At 34.1% G+C, this 21,656-nt stretch overlaps 1 protein-coding gene and 1 long non-coding RNA gene across 2 annotated transcripts in view; one reads left to right on the top strand and one right to left on the bottom strand.

Annotated features, from left to right (window-relative positions):
• Positions 1-21,656, bottom strand: part of LOC123669652 (long-chain-fatty-acid--CoA ligase 4) — a 60,559-nt gene that overhangs the window by 24,025 nt on the left and 14,878 nt on the right. The window contains exon 2 of the mRNA XM_045603248.1: positions 17,827-17,866. Coding sequence (XP_045459204.1) covers positions 17,827-17,849 — 23 coding nt within the window. The 5' untranslated portion in view covers positions 17,850-17,866. The remainder of the gene's footprint in view (positions 1-17,826; positions 17,867-21,656) is intronic.
• Positions 13,434-14,147, top strand: LOC123669653. Its single transcript, XR_006745786.1, has 2 exons — positions 13,434-13,623; positions 13,707-14,147. It is a non-coding gene; the product is annotated as an uncharacterized LOC123669653 (long non-coding RNA).

The raw sequence follows: 21,656 nt of genomic DNA, 5'->3' as shown, positions 1-21,656 counted from the left end.
TGCGACAAAGCCAGTACTGCGGTCACCAACCCGCCTGCCCAGCGTGGTGACTATGGGCAAAACACATGAGTTCACGTTATTTTTGGCGTAAACTTGTGGAGGCCTATGTCCAGCAGTGGACTGTATAGGCTGTAATGATGATGATGAATATAATGATACTTGTCATGTGGCCCCATTAAACGTTGATCGAGATTTGGAGTAATCTTTGATAGCGCGTATTTACTTGACTATTTTTTCGTCTATTTACGTTGTATTGTCGATGTAATTGAAGTCGATTTTCTTTTCGTTTGCGAGCAAACACAATTATAAATAATAATATGCCTCATAACAAAGATAGTCGACGTAACGGTTCGGTCGTTTGCAAGTAGGGTATCAAAATAATTGCCGTATGGTGCAAGGTTGCGGCCTTGAGTATCACCTTGCACGTCGGACTTTGCACTCGATTTTTTTTTCCCGCAAACTTGCTTCTAGGTCGTTCAGGTATTAACGTAAACATTATATTCTTAAGGAATTACAAAAAGGGTAATATTCTACCGTTATATTACTTACTAGCGACCCGCCCCGGCTTCGCACGGGTGCAATGCTGATACTAAATATACTACAGAATGTCTTTATTTATAGTGTGAAGCTAGCTTTATAGCATGGTTATTAACATAATAACAACAACATTCAAATATGCGTCGTTAGATTACGCGTTGTTACAGAATGCGTTTAAGTAATAAAGGTTCACTGCTCGTTTCCCGTAGGTGATAGCGGGATAATATGTAGCCTATATGTTGACCCGACTTCTTAATAATATTCGTGCCAAATTTGAAGTAAATCCATGCAGTACTTTTTGAGTTTATACCGGACATACACACAGACAGACAAAAATTCTAAAAACTATATTTTTGGCTTCGGTATCGATTGTAGATCACACCCAAGTATTCTTTAAAAAAAATATTCAATGTACAGTTTTGGCTTTCCTACCATTTTATTATATGTATAGATACCTACATAGAAGTGTATATATAAAAATCAATTGCTGTTATTTTGTCTCGCTAAAACTCGAAAATGGCTGGACCGATTTGGTATATTTTGATCTTGAAATATTTGTGAAAGTTCAGTGAAGGTATAAAGTTTGAGAATCATAAGTAATAAGTGACGGAAAGTACTAAAAACGACAGTTTAATTTTCCATTACAAAATGTTCCTTGCCGTTCATTTATTCATTGATTCAATCATTTGATCTCATTTGTCAAAACTATTGTCACTTGGTTTTCAAATATTTATAGGTGCGTTCAGTCTTTTGTCCATATTTTTCACAAATATTTGTTGGTGATAGGAAGTTCACCGGGTCATCTAGTTATAAGTATATACATATTACTTAGCTATGCTATAACTTATTGAAACCGGCTATTACGAATTTATTTGGAGACTGAACGATATTTTGTATCTTTACAGTATTGGGAAACACAGAGGGCGCTGTGTAACAGATAAAGAATGAGAGAGATATATTAATGTAGAAAATAATTGATAATATATATTTAGAGTAGACCACCCTTCAGTTATAGGGTTGCCTTTAAAATGACTATAAGTAGAGAGTAGAGACCTTCTGTTCTTAATGAAAACGACTGATAAATAACTTAATATTATGCCCATATTATTATATTGAGCAATGACTGTCAAACTTTTTTCCTTAATGTTGATATATTCGTAGTTAACGTAATATCCATAAAAAACGTTCGTTCGACGTTTTAAACGCGATCTAAACAATAGTTCATGTTAATTATTAAACAGAGGCAGAGAAAAAATTAAATAAAAACAACAATAGCACATAATAATTTATTAACATATTTATTTTAACCCATAATCCACGCAATGACTACAGATGACGGCAAATTTTATTTGTGTTTTATAGGGGTTTAAAAGTTATTACCGACGTAAAATAACCACATGGGCATGTAGAAGTACGTCACCCAGACTGTTTGGAAATAGTAGTTTTACTTTATTTTTTGTAAACCAACTGTCAATATATTTAATGTTTTTTAACCGACTTCAAGGAGGAGGTTACTCAATTCGACCGTATATATGTATATATATGTTGTATGTTTAGGGATAACTTCGTCGTTTATGAACAGATTTTGATAATTCTTTTTTTGTCGGTAAGGAGATATCCCAAGTGAGGTACCATAATTAGGAAACCAGGATCTGATGATGGAATCCCAGAGAAATCGAGGGAAACCCTCGAAAATCGTAGTGACGACTAGTGCGTTTGTTGATTTTTTTCGTCTACTTACGTTGTATTACTTGTCGCTGTAATTGAACTTGGTTCTTTTGTTCGTTTGCGAGCAAAGATAATTATTAGTAAATAATTTTCGCGATGTTTGGGTTGATCTAAGTATCTGTATTATGTTCTTGGATGCCCGCGACACAGTAGTGTCTCAACTGGGGTAGTTGCGTAGGAGGCATTTATTTATTTATTTATAGTCTAAGATACGAACACAGATCAGCACACAACTGCTTAATAGATATAAATTAAATAAGTATCTTTTTTAGCATGTTAAAGATAAATTCCTGGTCATATTATATTTGGCAACCGCCATTCAAACCAGATTTTTAGCTGGCAACCCTATGTCATCGTATTCGCAATGAAACAGCGCTCATTTTGATATAAGATTTGTTTATTAAACATGCGGGTGAAAGTAACTTGTAGCAGTACATAATATACCTGTTTATACCTGCCAACCCAGTACTTATGCCAGGAAAGTAACAGACAACCCAACGTTTGTATTTTCTACAGGCTTTATACTGTCGGTAGGTATTAAATTTATACTTTAAACTCATAGGTGGTTTTCATATGAAAATTTTGAATTAAATATAGCCTGGCCAACAATTTTCAGCCAACCCTTTCGCGTTTTTTTTTCTAATATCATCATCATCATCACATCAGCTTATCGCAGTCCACTACTAGACATAGGCCTCCACAAGTTCGAGCCGAAAATGGTGTGAACTCATGTGTTTTGCCCATAGTCACCACGCTGGACAGACGGATTGATGACCGCAGGGCTGGCTTTATCGCACCGAAGACGCTGCTGCCCGTCTTCGGCCTGTGTATTTCAAAGCCAGCAGTTGGATGGTTATCCCACCATCGGTCGGCTTTTTAGGTTCCAAATATTAGTAGTGGAACTGTGTTATCCTTTAGTCGCCTCTTACGACACCCACGGGAAGAGAGGGGGTGGCTATATTCTTTAATGCTGTAACCACACAGCACTTTTTAATATACTAGAATAAATATAAAAATAATTTTCATCCATTAAGCAGATGGGTGAAGTTCGTCTCTAGTTTTACTATGTCGTAATCAATCTCCTTTATCTTGAGTAGACTTCGTGACAGGCACAACATGTACGTAATACGAGTATATACTCTTTAATACCAAAGCACACAGAAGTCTTAAAATAGAACAGAGAAGTAAAAACGAAAGAAAATAAAATATAGATAACACAACACCCAATGAAAAAAGTACGTTTGTATATTATGTATATAAAAATACAATATATATAACGATTTACGAAAAGAATGGTCAAAAGTACTTCAAGTGAAAGTCCAGTTGGATTCGTCACGCTCCGGAGCGCGTCGATACTTAGCGAATTGGTTGCGTAGTTCGTGCCTGGTTGTGTCATAACGTGAACATGCAGTGGACAATAGAACAGGTTAAAGAAATGCATATTATATGAGAAATAACTCCTTTATTAAAGACAAAAAGGCCTTGCAAGAGACCTATATCCAGCAGTGGACGTCAATCGGTTGACAATGATGATGACGATGACACAAAACATACATATTTCCTCTAGTAAATTATCAATTTTTTTATACTTCATAGGTAGCTATCAATTTTTTTTATACTATATAGGTATACTACAAAGTATAAGTACTACCCGTGTTTTATAGATCAATGCAAACAAGCGCACAATCCAACGGATGGTAAGCGGTTACCGTAACCTGTGCCTTCAATACCAGGAGCATTGAAAGCGAGTTGCTGACCCTAGCCTCTACCATTTCTAATATCTTTCTAAGATTTCGGCTACCTTACTCACCACAGGAACACAAAAGTACTTGAGACCAGTATTATTTGGTTGTGATCTTCTGTGAGGATGAGGTACTTCCTCAGTCGGAATACTCCAAGCAGTGTTCGCTGCCGTACAATAATTACCGTACATTTGTGATAATTTCATATTATAATACTATCTACGATGTACGATAGTACCCTATTACCCTAGTATTGTACATCGATCTAGATTGGCACAAATTTGACGGATACGATAATTTTGACCTACATATGATAATTCTACGGCCCCGGTACGATAGCTGCCTCAGTTCAGGTTGAGAAATGTGGCTCTAAGTTTTAAGCAAGTAATAATAAATCAAGATAAAATCGTAGCGACAGTCGGTTTATAACATTAGCTCAGATAATACTCAAAATATCAGCTTTTTATTTAATTATTAGATTTTTGAATTTGCGACATCTATCTACGAACTGACGTATCCTACATCGCGATATCAAAGTTATCAGAGCGATTGAATATGTTATATACAAGAACCCGACAGCGACCGTCAGGGCAGTAGCCCACCAGACACAACATCCGTCTGGTCGGAGGATACTCCCTTTTGAATGGTGGATGAGGAACCTTACAACCTGTTTCTCACTCACCTAAACTCCCAACCCTCCAAAAATTTATCTTTCAAGACAATCAAAAAAACTATTCAAAGTTTGTTGTATCAAAGTTCTCATTTTAGTAATTAGACTATTGAAAATTGTTATTTAGGTTAAAACATGTACTTTAAAACCGTAAAGACTGCCTTTTAGTATAAAGTAGGAAACAGAGGTTTACATGAGATGTGTAAAATTCTTACCGTTTATTAATTAGTAAATATATAGTTTGCAAAATTTTAATCACATTTATTTATTACTAGCTGACCCGGCGAACTTCGTATCGCCTAACAGTCGATTCTTTAATGTTATTATTTTTTTTTTTTAGAATTTTTCTCTTTGTAAGAACCATCCGGTCGAATCGCGCGAAATCGCGAAATCGGTCCAACCGTTTTCGAGTTTTGCGCTTAGCAACACATTCAGCGACTCATTTTTATATTATAGATTTCTGATATAGGTTTAAAGAATTTATTCTCAAAAAGAAAATTCACTTACATGAGAACAACATAATAAATGTATAATACAAATATTCGCCTTATAAGTAGGTACTTAGTTAACGGAATATAGTATAAATAAGTCGTTTTATATTTGTTCATAATCACTATAAAAGTGGGTATTATAAAAATAGAAAATAGTAATATTAATAATAGATAAAGAATACTTGTGTCGATTACAAAGGTCCTTATCGCTGTAATATTGATAAGGCTATTATTGCAGACATTTTTGCAAATTACAAGCGTAGTAAGTGTTTAGTGAGGAGTTTGATTAAAGCGCACTTACAACGTTTAGGGCCTGTTCCACCTATTGTAGATAGCGCTATTTGACGGACGATAGAATCCGACAGTAAAATGTAACTGATTAATTATTATTTTCTTGCATTGAATTCTACTATATTTATGAGATATCTCTATTCGCACATAATAATATTAAAGTTAAATTACCTCCCGCTGTCAAAGTCTATTTGTATCGTTTCGCATGTATAATAAAGTCCCATAAACCTGGAATTGTCTCAAGATAAATTTAAAGTATTTATTTAAAAAAAATAATAATAGATAAAGCGTATTATTCGGTGCAGGATTAATTAGTTGATAAAGATTTGTGGCCTTAGTAACGCTGTATTTCATGCAAGATATTACTAATTTTATACTAAAACACAGTTTATATATAATTTTCAAGAATGAAACTGCGGAGTTTCTTGCAGATTCTTCTCTGCAGAATCTACATTCCGAATCGGTGGTAGCAAAAATAATAATTACTTTAAAATTTTAATTTGTAAAATGACGATTCGCAAGTGCTCTTGGCCTATTTAAATGAAGTTGTTTTTGATTTTGATTTTATCGTCATCCTCCATTCCAGCGTTATCTACAAATGGTGAAACAGGACCTAAATATACTCATGTTAAAAATTGATAATAAAAAAAATCATATCTTATCTCTAGTACTGTGATTACAAAAATGAGAATCAGTAGTAAATATACTCTAAAATTAGAATCAGTGGATTAATACACAATTTAATTGTAAAGAAATTTTTATCATTAAATATTCTTACCTTCTGCTTCTCTTATACATGGCGTTACGATTTACCTCATTAGAGCGGAACAATGGTCATATTGTTTATTGGTTTTATACTAAAACTGGGAGAGAACATTTAAATTCGTTCACAATAAAAATAATTGTGTTTGCTCGCAAAAAAACCGACCTCAATTACATCGACAAATAATACATCGTAAGTAAACAAAAAATAATCAAGTAAATACGCGCTATCAAAGATTACTTAAAAAGTAGTTATCAAATCTAGATCAAATTAAAATAAGACTACATGACAATCATTAGCTATCAATTAAAGTCAGAATCATCAAAATCGATAAACCCAGTAAAAAGTTATACGGTTTAATACAACGTGGGTCGACGACTCTAAAAGTATAAAATAGGACTACATGACAATCATTAGCTATCAATTAAAGTAAGAATCATCAAAATCGATAAACCCAGTAAAAAGTTATACGGTTTAATACAACGTGGGTCGACGACTCTAAAAGTACTTGTCACATCGCAATTAAATTTAAATAGGATTACTTGACACGCCACACCTTGCAAGTAAAACAAAATTCATCGAAATCGGTCGACCAAGTCAAAGTTCTGACATAATAAAAATAAAACAATCGAAATGAAAACCTCCTCCTTTTTGGAAGTCGGAACAACTAAAATTATGGATAAGCTAATCGATAGAAAAACTAAAACTTTAGATTGTTTTTACATTGATTTTTCTGACGAAGTAGCTCAAGTAGTTTAAAAAAAAAACATACTTTCAGCCAACAAGAATTTCATTCAAAAGTACTTGATAATTATTAAAAATAAAATAACAAAAATTTACATTACAGTCGATTTCAAAAAACAAACAAAGGAATCTAGTTTTAAAAAATTAGTTCAAGTTAAAACCAAATAAAAAATGCAAAATTTATTAGTGAACGTTCGCATCTGTTTGAAATTATTATTCATTGACAACATACAATTATCCAAGTAATTACATGTTACAGAAGTATGTTTACATAAAATAATTAAACTTGCTTAATAATTACGTGTTGTTTGTTTAATTAATGTAGTTACATTCAAACTAAGGTAGGGCACAGCAGGAAATATCCTGTTAAAACTCTGGAGCAGCTCAACTGGGGAAGTACCTCGACCTTACAGAAGATCACAGCTAAATAATACTGCTTTCAAGCAGTGCTGTTCCTGTGGTGAGTAATGTGACCACGGTCGGAAATGGTATGGTCGGAATAACTCACGATTCAAATGTCAAAACCGAATTCTCGAGTCTTCGAATTTTTTTTAAATTAATAATAAACGCTTTATACTCAACGGCCCCAGTAGGATTTTCTTCTGTGTCGGGGGTCCGGAAACACACACAATGCACAAGCACAACGCCCAGACCACGACGAACATCTGTATGGCCGATACAAATGTCTGTCGTGAGCGGGAATCGAACCCGCGACCGCCAGCGCAGTGCTATGACTGCTGCGCCAACGCGTCGTCAAAAAAATCAATCTTTAATATAAATATATCAAATCAAAAATTAATCTTTAGCATTGAATTTTCTTGTACATATGTATCATGTGTGATGTACCTATGGAGTGCTGTAGTCCTTGTGGACTAAAACTTTTTAAATAAAGAAAAAACAAAAGTGGAATCGTAGTTTTTAAAGCAGAAAAGTAACTTGATATAAATTTCATATTGCAAAGGTACAGGAGCTAGTAGTAACCGTAATAGTTAAAAATGTACATAAACCCTTATTGCTAGTCATTATATTGTACATTTTAAATACGGAATAAAATGGAAATAAAAATCGCTTTTCAAGTCTTACTTAGATATAAACTTATAACAATCACACACGATCGTTTGTTACTACGGTAAGCAACTTAATACTGGTGTTATAGGTAACAGCCGACTGTTATTGCAAAATATACATTTTTGATAAACATACAAAGATATATTACATACATGATTAAGGGGCCCGGTAGCGTTGCACTGAATTCACTTATAAAATAAAACTACCGGGTTTGAACTGTGGTTCGGACGAGATTTAATGCACTAATTTAAACTAACGGTTAAGGCCTACTAGTCACCCTTGACCTCTCGCTTGGCCTGGTCTCTCTCAAAACAAATTTTCGTTTCTTCATATGGTATAATATAAAACAAATGATAGCGCGATTTATTCTACTACTAACGCCATCTTGTAGGAAATAATAATATTATGTAAATTAACAATATATCAAACTTATAACTTAATTTACTTCACAAGTAACGCCCTCTTTTGATGAATAGAAAAAAATTATACAAAATTAGCTTTATAAAATGATCTTAAACATACCGCCCACCAAGGACGTTACTGAGGGGACGTCCTTCAAAATTTTGATAAAAGTTGTACTACGTTACAAAAGACTTACACTACATATAGAACTTATTTGATCTTACTTTAAGTTTGATCTTGAAAAAAAAATACAATCCTTATACAATAATAAATCAAAGAAACGAAATTTAAATAAATGAAAATATTTGAACTTGAACTGCATCAACTGTTACTAGTATAACAAAATTTAAAATAATTCAGAACTTATATAAAACTAAAAATCTATCAAATCCCTTATATATAAGATTTGGATTTAAATATAGCATACAATAATTAGAGTTATTAATAATAACAATATCACATTGTTATTACAATATAAAGATGAATTGAACCTTAAATTTATGCTTAATAAACTAGGTATAACTACTATGACAATGGTTTACTTAACTTAAAATAACACAATAAGATGTAATTATAAACAATTGATAAAACTAAGCTATTCTGCTACAGGTAAAATACAAATTTTTGATGTTGGTCTTTTAATAGTAGATGATTTTGTGCGCAATGTGACTACACGAGTTATGCCATCATCACCTGGATGTTTTTCCAAGATGCGACCCAACAACCAACGACTAGGTGGCAAATCATCTTCTTTTATCAAGACAATGTCTCCAATTTTAGGTTCGGGAACAATATAAGACCATTTATACCGATTCATTAAATTTGAGAGGTATTCATTATACCAACGCTTCCAAAACGACTGTACCATCCCCTGAACAAATTGCCAACGCGATAGTAAGCTTAAATTTGGACTTTCATGTTGATTATCTGGTACGCTAACTAAGGGTTCCCCTATTAGAAAATGTCCGGGTGTTAAAGGTAACGGTTCACCGGGCTCATCCACATGAATAATGCTTATGGGTCGCGAGTTCAAGCAAGCTTCTACTTGACTAAGAAGTGTGGTGATCTCTTCAAACGTGAGAGTAGCATCACCAATCACCCGTTTCACATGAAATTTCGTAGACTTTACTCCTGCTTCCCAAAGACCACCAAAATTTGGACTATGAGGAGGAATAAAGTGCCACTCAGTTCCGTTAGCTTCTAAGTGTTCTGCTATTGATGGTTGAATCGAAAATAAGTCCTGTAATTCCCTAGAGGCACCCACAAACGTTGTACTATTGTCACTCCATAGCTTGGCACAGTGGCCTCGCCTAGACACGAATCTTCTAAATGCAGCCAAAAATGACTGCGTACTCATATCACTCACTGCTTCTAAATGCAGCGCACGAGTGACCATGCATACAAACAGGCAAATGTACCCCTTATAAGACCGGTGACCACGACCTTTCGTTGTCCTAATGTTTATGGGTCCCGCATAATCCACTCCACTGTGTAAAAATGGTCGTGCTGGAGTGCATCGAACAGATGGTAATGATCCCATAAATTGCTTTTGGATTTTAGCTCTCTGCCTAGCACACTTAACACACTTATGAACTTGATATTTAACTAGATTCCTGACCCCTTTAATCCAGTAAGCTGTTCTCAAATAATTTATCATTAATTGCAGACCTCCGTGCAATGTTTTCTTATGAGCATCATCTATGATAAGACGAGTTAAATGACTAGAGTGCGGCAGAAGTATTGGATGTTTCATTTGGTCACTCAACTGTGATTTCTCTAGTCTACCTGCAACTCTGATAATGCCCTTAGCATCAAGATATGGACATAATGATTTTAATGAACTTGATTTTAATTGTAAATATCCTTTATCTTTTAATTGTGTATATTCTTTTGTATATATTTCCTTTTGTGTTTCTCTTATACAGCATTCTAACGCACCGTCTAACTCTACCTTTTGCAAATATAGTCCGTGATATATTTTGTTCTGTTTTAGAAATCTTCGACAGTATGCGATTGTTCTGAGTAATTTCGTTAACGTCGAAAATCGTTCAAATAATCCGCTTTCAGGAACTAAGCCTACATGAGTCTTCACTGACTCCTCCATGTCTACATTAACTTCAGTCCTATAAGTTGGTCTACTGTAGTCTAATTCAGTCGCTTTTAAGAATGCCGGTCCACGAAACCATAAATCACAGGTAAGTAATGAGCTTGGTAGTATTCCCCTTGATGCAATGTCCGCTGGGTTATTCTTGGTGGAAACGTGAAACCATTGAGATGCTTTTATATTATTTAAAATTTCAGATGTTCGATTGGCCACAAAAGTCTTCCATCTACTTGGGTGGCTATTTATCCAGGCTAGCACGACTGTAGAATCTGTCCATGCTCTGATGTTGTCTTTAGGTATTTTCAGGACTTCAGCTGTTTCATTTAACAGTTGCGCCAATAGAACTGCGCCACACAACTCCAAGCGAGGAATACTCACTTGTTTTACAGGTGCTACTCTGGTTTTTGCAACTAGTAGTGATACATGTACTTCGCCTCTGTGATCCATGATCCTCAAATAAATTACCGCTGAATAAGCTGTTTTAGATGCATCACTAAACCCATGAAGCTCCAACTCATCATTCAATTTAGTACCAAGCCAACGAGGTATCCTTATACAAGTAAGTAGTGATAGCTCTTTATGATATATGTATATTCCATTCTTCAACCAATTCTGTTGAAAGTTTTTCATCCCAATCCACATCTGCAAGCCACAATTTCTGGATGAACACCTTTGCTAGTATCACACTGGGAGCTAACCAGCCTAAAGGATCGAACAATCGAGCTATGTTTGAAATTATAGATCTTTTGGTTACAGGTGCAGTCGTCGTTGGAGGAAGATTCACGGTGTACTGAAAAGTGTCATCCTTGCGATTCCAGGTAAGTCCTAAGATTTTCATTATATTATCCATTTTTATTTCTACTCCTTTTTCTTCACTGTCTATTTTATGTATTTTTGAGTGTTCTTTTATATCTATGTCCTTATGAATATCTATATTTGTTCTATATTTATTTATTTGTCCTTCACTGCATTCCATTAATTTTATTTTGTCTATTATTTCTTGATTGTTACTATTCCATTTCTGCAATTCGAATCCACCTTTTCCTAATAATCCTGTCACTTGTTTATATATTTCTATTGCCGTGTCTACGGTGTAACATCCTGTCATTAAATCATCCATATAAAAACAGCTGAGAACTTTGTCCTTTGCAAGTGGGTAATTTTCACCTTCATCCAAAGCCACCTGGTGAAGTGTTCGAACTGCTTGGTAAGGCGCAGAAGCTGTTCCAAAGGTGACCGTTGTCAATTCATAGTCTCTTATTTCCTTTTCAGGGTCGTCACGCCAAAGTACACGTTGAAACATGACATCAGTTTCTGCTACCTTGATTTGACGATACATTTTGATAATATCTGCAACTAGAGCTATGGAATACACCCTCCATCTTAATACTGTGTGTCTTAAGTCTGCCTGAAGTGTCGGTCCAACCATAAGAGTATCATTCAGTGAGACTCCGTTACTGTTCTTTTGTGAAGCATTAAACACAACCCGAACCTTTGTGGTAGATTTATCGTCCCTTACCACTGCATGGTGAGGTAAGTAGACAGCTGCTTCTTTATTCAAATCTTTCGCTTCAACAAGCCTCATGTGTCCTAATTCTAGATATTCATGTATTACTTCACGGTACTTTTCCTTTAAATCCTTATCATTTCTTAATTTTCTTTCTAATGAGATTAATCTTTTTTCAGCTATAGCACGTGAATTTCCAGATTTGCAAGATAGATCTACTTCTTTAAAAGGTAACCGAACAATGTATCTTCCGCTTTCATCTCTCCTTGTTGTAGAACTATAAAATTCTTCACATTGTTTCTCTTCAGGTGTGAGTATTTTCTTTTGACCGCTTTGCTCTTCTATTTCCCAAAATTTCTTGAGGATATCATCTTCATTTACTTGTACATGCATTACATTTATTTTTTGTGACCTTTCCATATTTCCTGTAGAAATTGTTCCTGATAAAACCCACCCTAAAGTAGTATTCTGTGCAATCAAATTACCATAAGGATTTTTAATAATGCCATTTTTTATGATGTAACTATAGGCGTCCGCCCCCAACAATATATCGATTTTATTAGAGTTCTTAAACCCAGGATCTGCAAGAAATAATTTCGTTGTATCTAACCAATTCAGTGTGGTTTCGATGCTGCGCTCAGGTAAGTAAGATGTTATTTTCTTTAATACATACGCCTTTACTTTAATTACAAATTCGGGGTCTATTCGGGATTGTATAGTCAAATACACCATATGCTTTACCACGGTTGACTCATCCTTTCCAAGACCCGAAATAAGACCTTGTATAGGAATCTTTTTCAGTCTCAGACACTGTACAGTGGCCTCTGTTACAAAGCAAGCCTGCGAACCCTGATCAAGCAAGGCACGTGCGGAATAATACTCACCAGTCCTAGACTCGATCTTTACTAATGCAGTGGCTAATAAAACCTGACTGGGACGAGTCACCTCTCCCGTAGACAAGCAAGAAACTATTGGTGGTGAATTAGTTGAAGGGCTAGATTGTTGTGCCGAACTGGATTGGTTTGCCTCATGATCTATATGAAGCAGAGAATGGTGACGCTTCTTACAAACTCTGCAAGTCGCGTCCCTTTTACAATTATACACGCTATGATTACTACCCAAACAGTTAAAACAAATACTATTGTTCTTAACAAAATTACGTCTTGTTTCAATTGGCTCTTTAGCGAACCTTTTACAAAAGCAAAGCTTGTGGAACTCTGAACAGTACTCACAGCGCATAGGTGAACTCGTGGCTAACATTGACTTTGAACTATGAGAACCATCAGCACTCTTATTGGCCCGATGAACAGTGACATTTCTTGGCTCCATACACTCTAAAGCTCTAAAACGTTTTTCAATAAAAACTTTAAATTGGTCAAAGGTTGGCAGATCGTTGTTGGAATCGCTATTAGATATATATAACTCCCACTGTTTACGCGTCTCGTTATCTAATTTAAATGAAACAATATGTATGATAATAACATCCCATGTACTCACATTTATATTTAGATTTTTAAGTGCATTTAAACAATCACATGTGGTGTCGAGCAATTCTTTCAACGACATTGCTGATTCCGTATGTATGCGTTTTTGACCAAACAATCTTTTTAAAATACAATTACTTAAATATTTTTTATTATTATAACGTTTTTCTAACAGTGCCCAACACTCACTGTAATTAGCATCAGTTATTGGAGTGTGGCGAATAAGCTGTTCAGCTTCACCAGACAGGTGACTTTTTAGATAGTGGAGCTTTTGTACATTATCAAGAGACTCATTTTTGTGAACTAATGATATGAAAAGATCATGAAACGTAGTCCATTCACCATATTTGCCAGAAAATATTGGTATAGCGATTTTTGGCAACTTAACAAAAGAATTAGGTGACTTAGTTGAACTAGAATTACTATCACCTTGTACAGAACACTTGCTTACACTAATTTTATTAAGTGTTGTTTTCATAAGGCTTTTATACATTATATAAGTGTCCTCCACCCCATCATAAATATCAACAACTTTTTGACCTATATCCTCTATTTTAAACTTTTCATATATTTTAGTATTAGTATCTTTAAATAAAGACCAATCTTTCTCTAGTAATTCTTGTCTTGCTTCTATATATTCGACCGTTAATTTGTCTTTATTACATTTTTTAAAGTTAGTCAATCCTCTAGTTATAACATTTTGTAAATCCTTTAAAACATTAAGCAATCCGTCCATTTTTATAATGACTTATAATATATTTTTATTTCAATTAATAAAGCTGGTAATCTACTACAAATATATTACAAAAAAAACTAATATCTCAAAGTAAATATTGATATAAAAAGAAAAACACTAAGTTATTAAACAATTTATAAAGCAAGACCCGATTGTAGTTAGTATAAATATTACAAGTTAAATGAAATGAAATATCATAAAATTTTCTAAGTCTCAAAAAATGTTTAAAATTTTACAAGTGTTTTAGACACATTAAAGTTTGACGGAAATCGGACATAGACTTCTCGTTCCCCCGTTTTTTATAAAATATTCTAAGTCCTTAATTAACATGCACAGTTACTAAGTTAATTTTAAATTAAAACAATAATTTTCTAAGTCTAAGAATGATCACAAATATATAAGTCCAAATTTTTTCGAATTTTTTAAAGTTGAAATCTTCATATAAATTAAGTTCAATTTAGCTTGACAAATTAACTTCCAAACAATAGTTAAATAATTCAAAATAATGTACTCACAAAATTGCACTTCACACAAACTCAATATGATGATCTGCTTGTGGCGCCCTCTGGTGGCCAGTTGCACGAGTCCGCCGTTGGGTTGCTGCCTCCGCCCACCAATGCTGGGCTACTTTGCTGTTGCTTCTGCTTCTGCTTTGTCACCGCTTCTTAGGTGACTGGCATGTACCCTTTATTGCAGCGATCCACTGCAGGTACATGTAACGGCCGAACCGTTGAACTCAAAAATCCCGATATTATCCGATCTCGATGGACCAATGATTAAGGGGCCCGGTAGCGTTGCACTGAATTCACTTATAAAATAAAACTACCGGGTTTGAACTGTGGTTCGGACGAGATTTAATGCACTAATTTAAACTAACGGTTAAGGCCTACTAGTCACCCTTGACCTCTCGCTTGGCCTGGTCTCTCTCAAAACAAATTTTCGTTTCTTCATATGGTATAATATAAAACAAATGATAGCGCGATTTATTCTACTACTAACGCCATCTTGTAGGAAATAATAATATTATGTAAATTAACAATATATCAAACTTATAACTTAATTTACTTCACAAGTAACGCCCTCTTTTGATGAATAGAAAAAAATTATACAAAATTAGCTTTATAAAATGATCTTAAACAATACATATTTAAATTCAAATATTAGGCACATCCAGACTCCCGCAATATGCGGAGCAGAAATCAGGGCCGAGCAAGGTCGAGGGCAGTCGAGCTAGAAATAAATAAATGGTTCAACTCACTTTCCATCGTACAATCCCATTTCAGCCTGTGATATTCTTCCGATAACGCGCCCAACGTCAGGTGTATCGAATGCAAGTGATTCCGATACAGTGTACTTATCACTAATGCTGAATGCTTTACGGTCGGGTGACTGTTATCTGATAATAGTTATCAGAACGGACATGGAATGCGCAGCGAGACCGGACATTAGGTATGAATGTTCTGAGATAATAAGTCCATAATGGAGTAGTATTAGTAAGTACTTACGTACGTACGCACGCACGCACGCAGGCACACACACAAATGCACGAATATATATATATGAAAGTACACGCATACTATACATACATCACTATATTATTTAAGTTATATAATTGTGTTTGCTTGCAAAGTCGCAAACAAAAAAAGAAATCAAATTCAATTCATCGACAAGTAATACAACGTAAGTAGACGAATGAATAGTCCAGTAGTCATTAAATATTACTTAAAAAGTAGTCATCGGATATCAATCAAATTTAAATGGGACCACATGACAAGCACCACATTTCGATTGAAAAAAGAATGAACTCCTCCTTTTTTGAAGGCGGTTAAAAACGACAAGAAAATTTCTAGTAAGTTATAGTGTGTAGTGTAATAGTGGAGGTTCTATAAACGGTGGTTTTAGTCGCCAAAGACGGTAAAAGTCAAAGGTCACACATATTAAGTTTATCATGAATATCTCATTGAAGATGTTTTTAATGAAGGTTATTCCTATACCTACTTGTATGACATATAGATGAATAAATACACGTAACGAACGTCAAAAAAAATCAAGTTGTAAATCTTTCTAATATTGAAAAGGTGGCATGGAACTATGTATATATATTTGTTACTCTTTCACACAAAATCTATGGGACCGATTTTAATGAAACTTGATACGTAGATAGCTGAAGATCTAGAATAACACATAGAGCACTTTTTATCCCGACATTCTCACGAAGTCGAAAACGACTCGAGTGAAACCGCGTGGTGCAGCTAGCATGTTATTAAATTGGAAATATATATGAATTCAGCCTGTATCATCCCTCAGCCTGTCATGGGCCTCTTTCCCCATAGGTATAGGAGAAGGATCTGAGCTAAAACCACCACTCTACTCATTACGGGTAGGCTGATATACACATATATAGTATATGAACTTTATATAAATAGCTTCAATTCAACATTCCTGGTGAGATTCCTGTGTCGAGGGAGGAGTGTGTTATACTATATACTTATATCATGAGCGAAGATCGAGCCCGCAACCGGTGCGTAAATCGTTTGTCAAGTAGTTTTGTCATATGGGGGTAAATAATTTGTATCAGATTAAATAACATATCAACTGACGTAACTGATCGAACATGTCCGCCCGCATTATAGCAACTTTGGCGATATTATTCATTCGAAGCGTCCACGTTGTTCGGACCCTACTGTAAGCCAATTGTCTCCCCCATCGATAATCAAATTTTTATCTTTAGCTAGCTGACCCCGCTAACTTCGCACCGCTATTTGTTTTATAATCAAATTTTTGTCTCCCGTGACCGTGGCGCTTGTAACAACACCGAAATATCTTGCGGTACGAAGCTCGTAAGTCGGTTAGATCAACTTTTTTCAATCTTTAAAAATGCATACGTGTTTCGACACTTCCGTTTAGGGGCTATATAGAGATATATGTTGGCATACCATAGCCGAAATTATAAGTGAATTAAATGAAAAAGTATGTCATTCAGCGCATTACTAAGTAACTTTAAAATGGACATATTTGAAAAAAAAGTTATGAAGGCATAGGTGAAGAGAATATAAATAATTGACTTAATTGTAAAACAGATGAATCGCTGACTGACTCGAAAATCAACCTACGTTAGTTTGAAAAATTAAAAAAGAAAAAAAAAACTGGACAGCCTGTAGGTACTAATCTAAGATATGAAACTGCTTAATCTTTGTACAATCGTAACAATCGGGTATTAAAACTGAATCACTCTCGAATCACTCGACGAAAATAAAACAACACACGCGATAACATTATCATGTAGGTACATTATTATTACCCGACTGTTGAAGTAGCTCGATCTTACAGAAGATTACAGCTTAATAATACTGTTTTTAAACAGTGTTGTGTTCCTGTGGTGAGTAACGTGGCCAAACCTCTTGAGTATTAGGGTTAGGGTCGACAACGCTTGCGATGCTTCTGGTGTTGCGGGCGTCTATAGGCTACGTAAACGTTTACCAGCAGATGATGCATACGCTTTTGTTTGCCGACTTATTTGTATAAAAAAAAAGAAGAAAAAAAACATATATATACTCACGTCTCATTCTCGTCTATGAACATTTCTGTACGCTTTCAACCTGTAACAAAACAAAAAAAAAAATTAAAAAAAACATTTTCATTGATTCAGCCTTTAACATCCGGTCATAAGACCATCATCTCGTTATTTTTATTACATATTCCTATTAACATCCGAGACGTTTACGTACTCTCTGTGGCACTGAAATCTGCGACCAGAAAGAAATATTTACGTAAATAAAAATATTATATGTACGAATACTAGCCCGTCACGTTTGACTTTTGAATTTTGTGTGACCCTACTTTCAAGGAAGTTAATTCTGCCTCGAGTCTGGATGTAATATTCACATATATATCAATGAGCTGTTCTTGTTTTAATCTCAGCAACAGACCGTCTGTGTATGTAAAACATATTTAAATACAATACATTAAACGGTAATCAGAACCAGAATCCATTACCGTTAATATTTCGCGTAAGTACAGTGCATACGTTTGGCATATCAGTCATACGGTTCGATGGCACTCTGCGCGAGAGACGATTTCCACGGACGCGCCTCCGAACTAATTATACATGCTACGTACATGTATGTGTTTATATGATGCGTGTGTACTTGTAATTATGTTTGCTCGCAAACGAAATAAACCTGACTTCAGTTACATCGACAAGTAATACAACGTAGGTACACGAAAAATAGTCAAGTAAATACGCGTTATTAAATATTACTCAAAAAGCAGTCATCAGATCACGATCTGTAAATGGGACCACACGGCACGCATCAACTTTCGATTAAAAGGAAGAATTCGAAATCTATAAATAAAATATAAAAATAGTTGTTTACTTATAACTTTATCAATTTTCTATTTTAAGGACATCGTAATATTTTTGTAGATTAAGATAAAGTATCTAAGAAACAAAAGAAGTGAATTATCTATCCAGTATATCCACGACGTGCTTTATATAAGAATGTCTAAAGATGATATTTATACTGATATTATACGCGCCAAAATCAAATATAACTTTATTCAATTAAGCTACTCTCGTTTCAAAATCATATTATTCAGTCATTTCGCAAATTAAAATTTCAAAGTGGTTATTATTTTTAAATGTGAAGCTACCACCGATTCGGAATGTAGATTCTGCAAGAAACTTAGCAGTTACTCTTTTGAAAAATAATATATATTTACTGTGTTTTAGTACATAATTTGTAATATCTTACACGAAATACAGCATCACTGAGGCCACACACCTTTATCATCTACGTAATCCAGCACGGAATATCTAATCCGAATTATTTCTTTTAATTATCCGAATAATTTATTTTTATTATTTATATTCTTAATAAAAAAGAGTTGCAAAATTGCCAAACTCAGAAACTACTGGATTGACTTGAAATTTTTTTTTTCTCAATGTAACGCGGATGAAACCCCGGCACAGCTAGTTTTATCTAAAAGTCTAATATGGTACACGGTTATCAATCCGCACGTGATGATAAGAGATCGTAAGACCTAAATAAATAATTGTACACAAAGGCGTGCTACAAATTATACCAGTATAAATATGAAAAGGAGAAGTTAACAAAATGACCTCACGAATATCATTGGAGATATCTAAGAATTTGTAATACATATTATAAAGAAAACAACTTCGATAATTTTTTTTATAATAATAATTATTAATTATATTATAATAGACAAGTAGACTATTATAATACATTCTTGATTTTGTACTATTATATTAGCTTGTATGTTATATGCATGTATTGAAAAATAGAAGAAGTCGAGCTTAATCATCCTTTCTGCTTTACTTTAAGTTGACGGATATAGAGCACTTCAGCCTATCGCAGTCCACTTTTGGACATAGGCCTACAAGTTAGCGCCAAAAATGGCGTGAACTCATGGATATAAATAATAATTAAACATTATTTTCAGTAGCATACGCGTTAATTCACAATGTCTTTTCTACTATACACAATTTAAATATATTCAAAATTTGTTTTTTTTTAACACAAATTAATTGCAAAAATCTAAAAATACAATGTAGAAGTAGTTTTAAAGCTAGTACTTCAGCGAGTACCCTCCACACTTCCTTCCCTCCTAACCCTATTACACGCTCTCAGTTGGAACTGGGTCGCTTCCTCCAGATTTAATAGCGAGCGAACACGGAATCTTACTTAAATACATTTACTATTATAATAACTCTTTATACGAAAACTGATCAAGATAAATAGATTAGAAGCTGCAACAGAACAAGAATTAACTTAAAGAACAATTTATTAACTTATATACATTAAATACTAAAAAAAAATATATAGGTGATAATTATAAAAAAATCAAATTGTAATGAAGACTCAAAACATGTCGCAATATAAATAGTGGCAGTGAGAATTTATTAAAAAAATAATAATAAAAAAAACTTAAATAACAAGGAACTTATTTTGCAATTTAAAATATTTGTTGAGAGAATATTAAAATATATAATATATATTGTATGTTCCCGCGGCTTCACTCGCGTAAATTTGAGGAAACAACGTACTAAAATTGTATATAGCCTATAGTGACGGTAAATAAACTATCCGACACAAAAACAATTTTTAAATTGGAACCAGTAGTATCTGAGATTAGTGCGTGTAAACAAACACCCTCTAGCTTTATAACATTTATATAAATTTCAATTTATCGATTATTGTTATTATTATTATTATTATCAAGCGCGCACCACCTTAGGCTGCATCTTCACTTGCCTTCAGGTGAGATCGCAGTCAAGCGCTAGTCTATATATTAAAAAAAAAAAAAAAAAATGTATAACGGAAGGACAATGAATTTAACTGCCATGCCGTTTAGACTAACTGCCAACACAATCTTTGAGGTAAAATATCTAACTAGAACCTAGGTTCCTAGGAAACTAGGTTTCTGGGAACCTAGGTTATGATTTACGTTTACATAAAGGATCTTATAAGATCATCTGACACATATCGCGTGATTTTATTTAAAAACGCAATATCGAATGTTTCATTACAACGTATGTAACCTGTGACCGTAGTGATGACACAGCAGTGTGAGGTTTTTACGTATTCATAGCATTTATCGGGGCAAAATAGAACATTTCTTATAAATTAAAAGCAAAAGTCACGTCCGCCGCGTCGTAAGTCATTTAACCAGTGGCTCTCAAACTGTTTTGCACATGCTCCAAGCAACATCCAACTGTCATCACTCATCTGTGCAATATTAAATAATTTTACATTTTATATACTCAATTGCTCTTAAAAATATGAATATTTAAATATAGTTTACGTACAAGGTAGATAAGAATGATCGATTATCTAAAAAGTTCTAGTAAAATCATGGTTATTAAAAAGCGCTTCGTAATTATAGCTACTGCTGACTGTGCAAAAAGTACCAAATTAAAGGCAATTCGTATATTTATATAAATATATACGAAGAACAAATATAGTCAGCATTTTGAGAGCTAAACTAAAAAAAAACTACACTCACGCACCAAATAGCAAAAAGAATTACAATTTTTATTATTTTACTCTAACCCTTTAATTCAAAACCAGCATTTTTGACAACGTGGTCTTTAGATCACATATCCAACGTCGCGTTCTATAGCAAATTCAACGAAAATTATAAAAATTACCTGTTACGCGTCTTAAAAAAATAATTGGATACGCTATTTAAGAGGTTTGAGAGCCACTGTTTTCAAATTACCTTAATTATGTGAGCAATCAAAGGGTAATATGACGAAGTAAACATTGTGAGGACAAAGTTTAGAGGAAAAACTTTATTATAATGACGTAAGACTGATTTCAATGTACACAGATTTATGTAAAGCATGTACACAGTTTAAAATCT

Source organism: Melitaea cinxia, chromosome 3, assembly GCF_905220565.1.
Source record: "Melitaea cinxia chromosome 3, ilMelCinx1.1, whole genome shotgun sequence".
Lineage (NCBI taxonomy): Eukaryota > Metazoa > Arthropoda > Insecta > Lepidoptera > Nymphalidae > Melitaea > Melitaea cinxia.
This window is presented reverse-complemented; position numbering and strand designations above follow the sequence as displayed.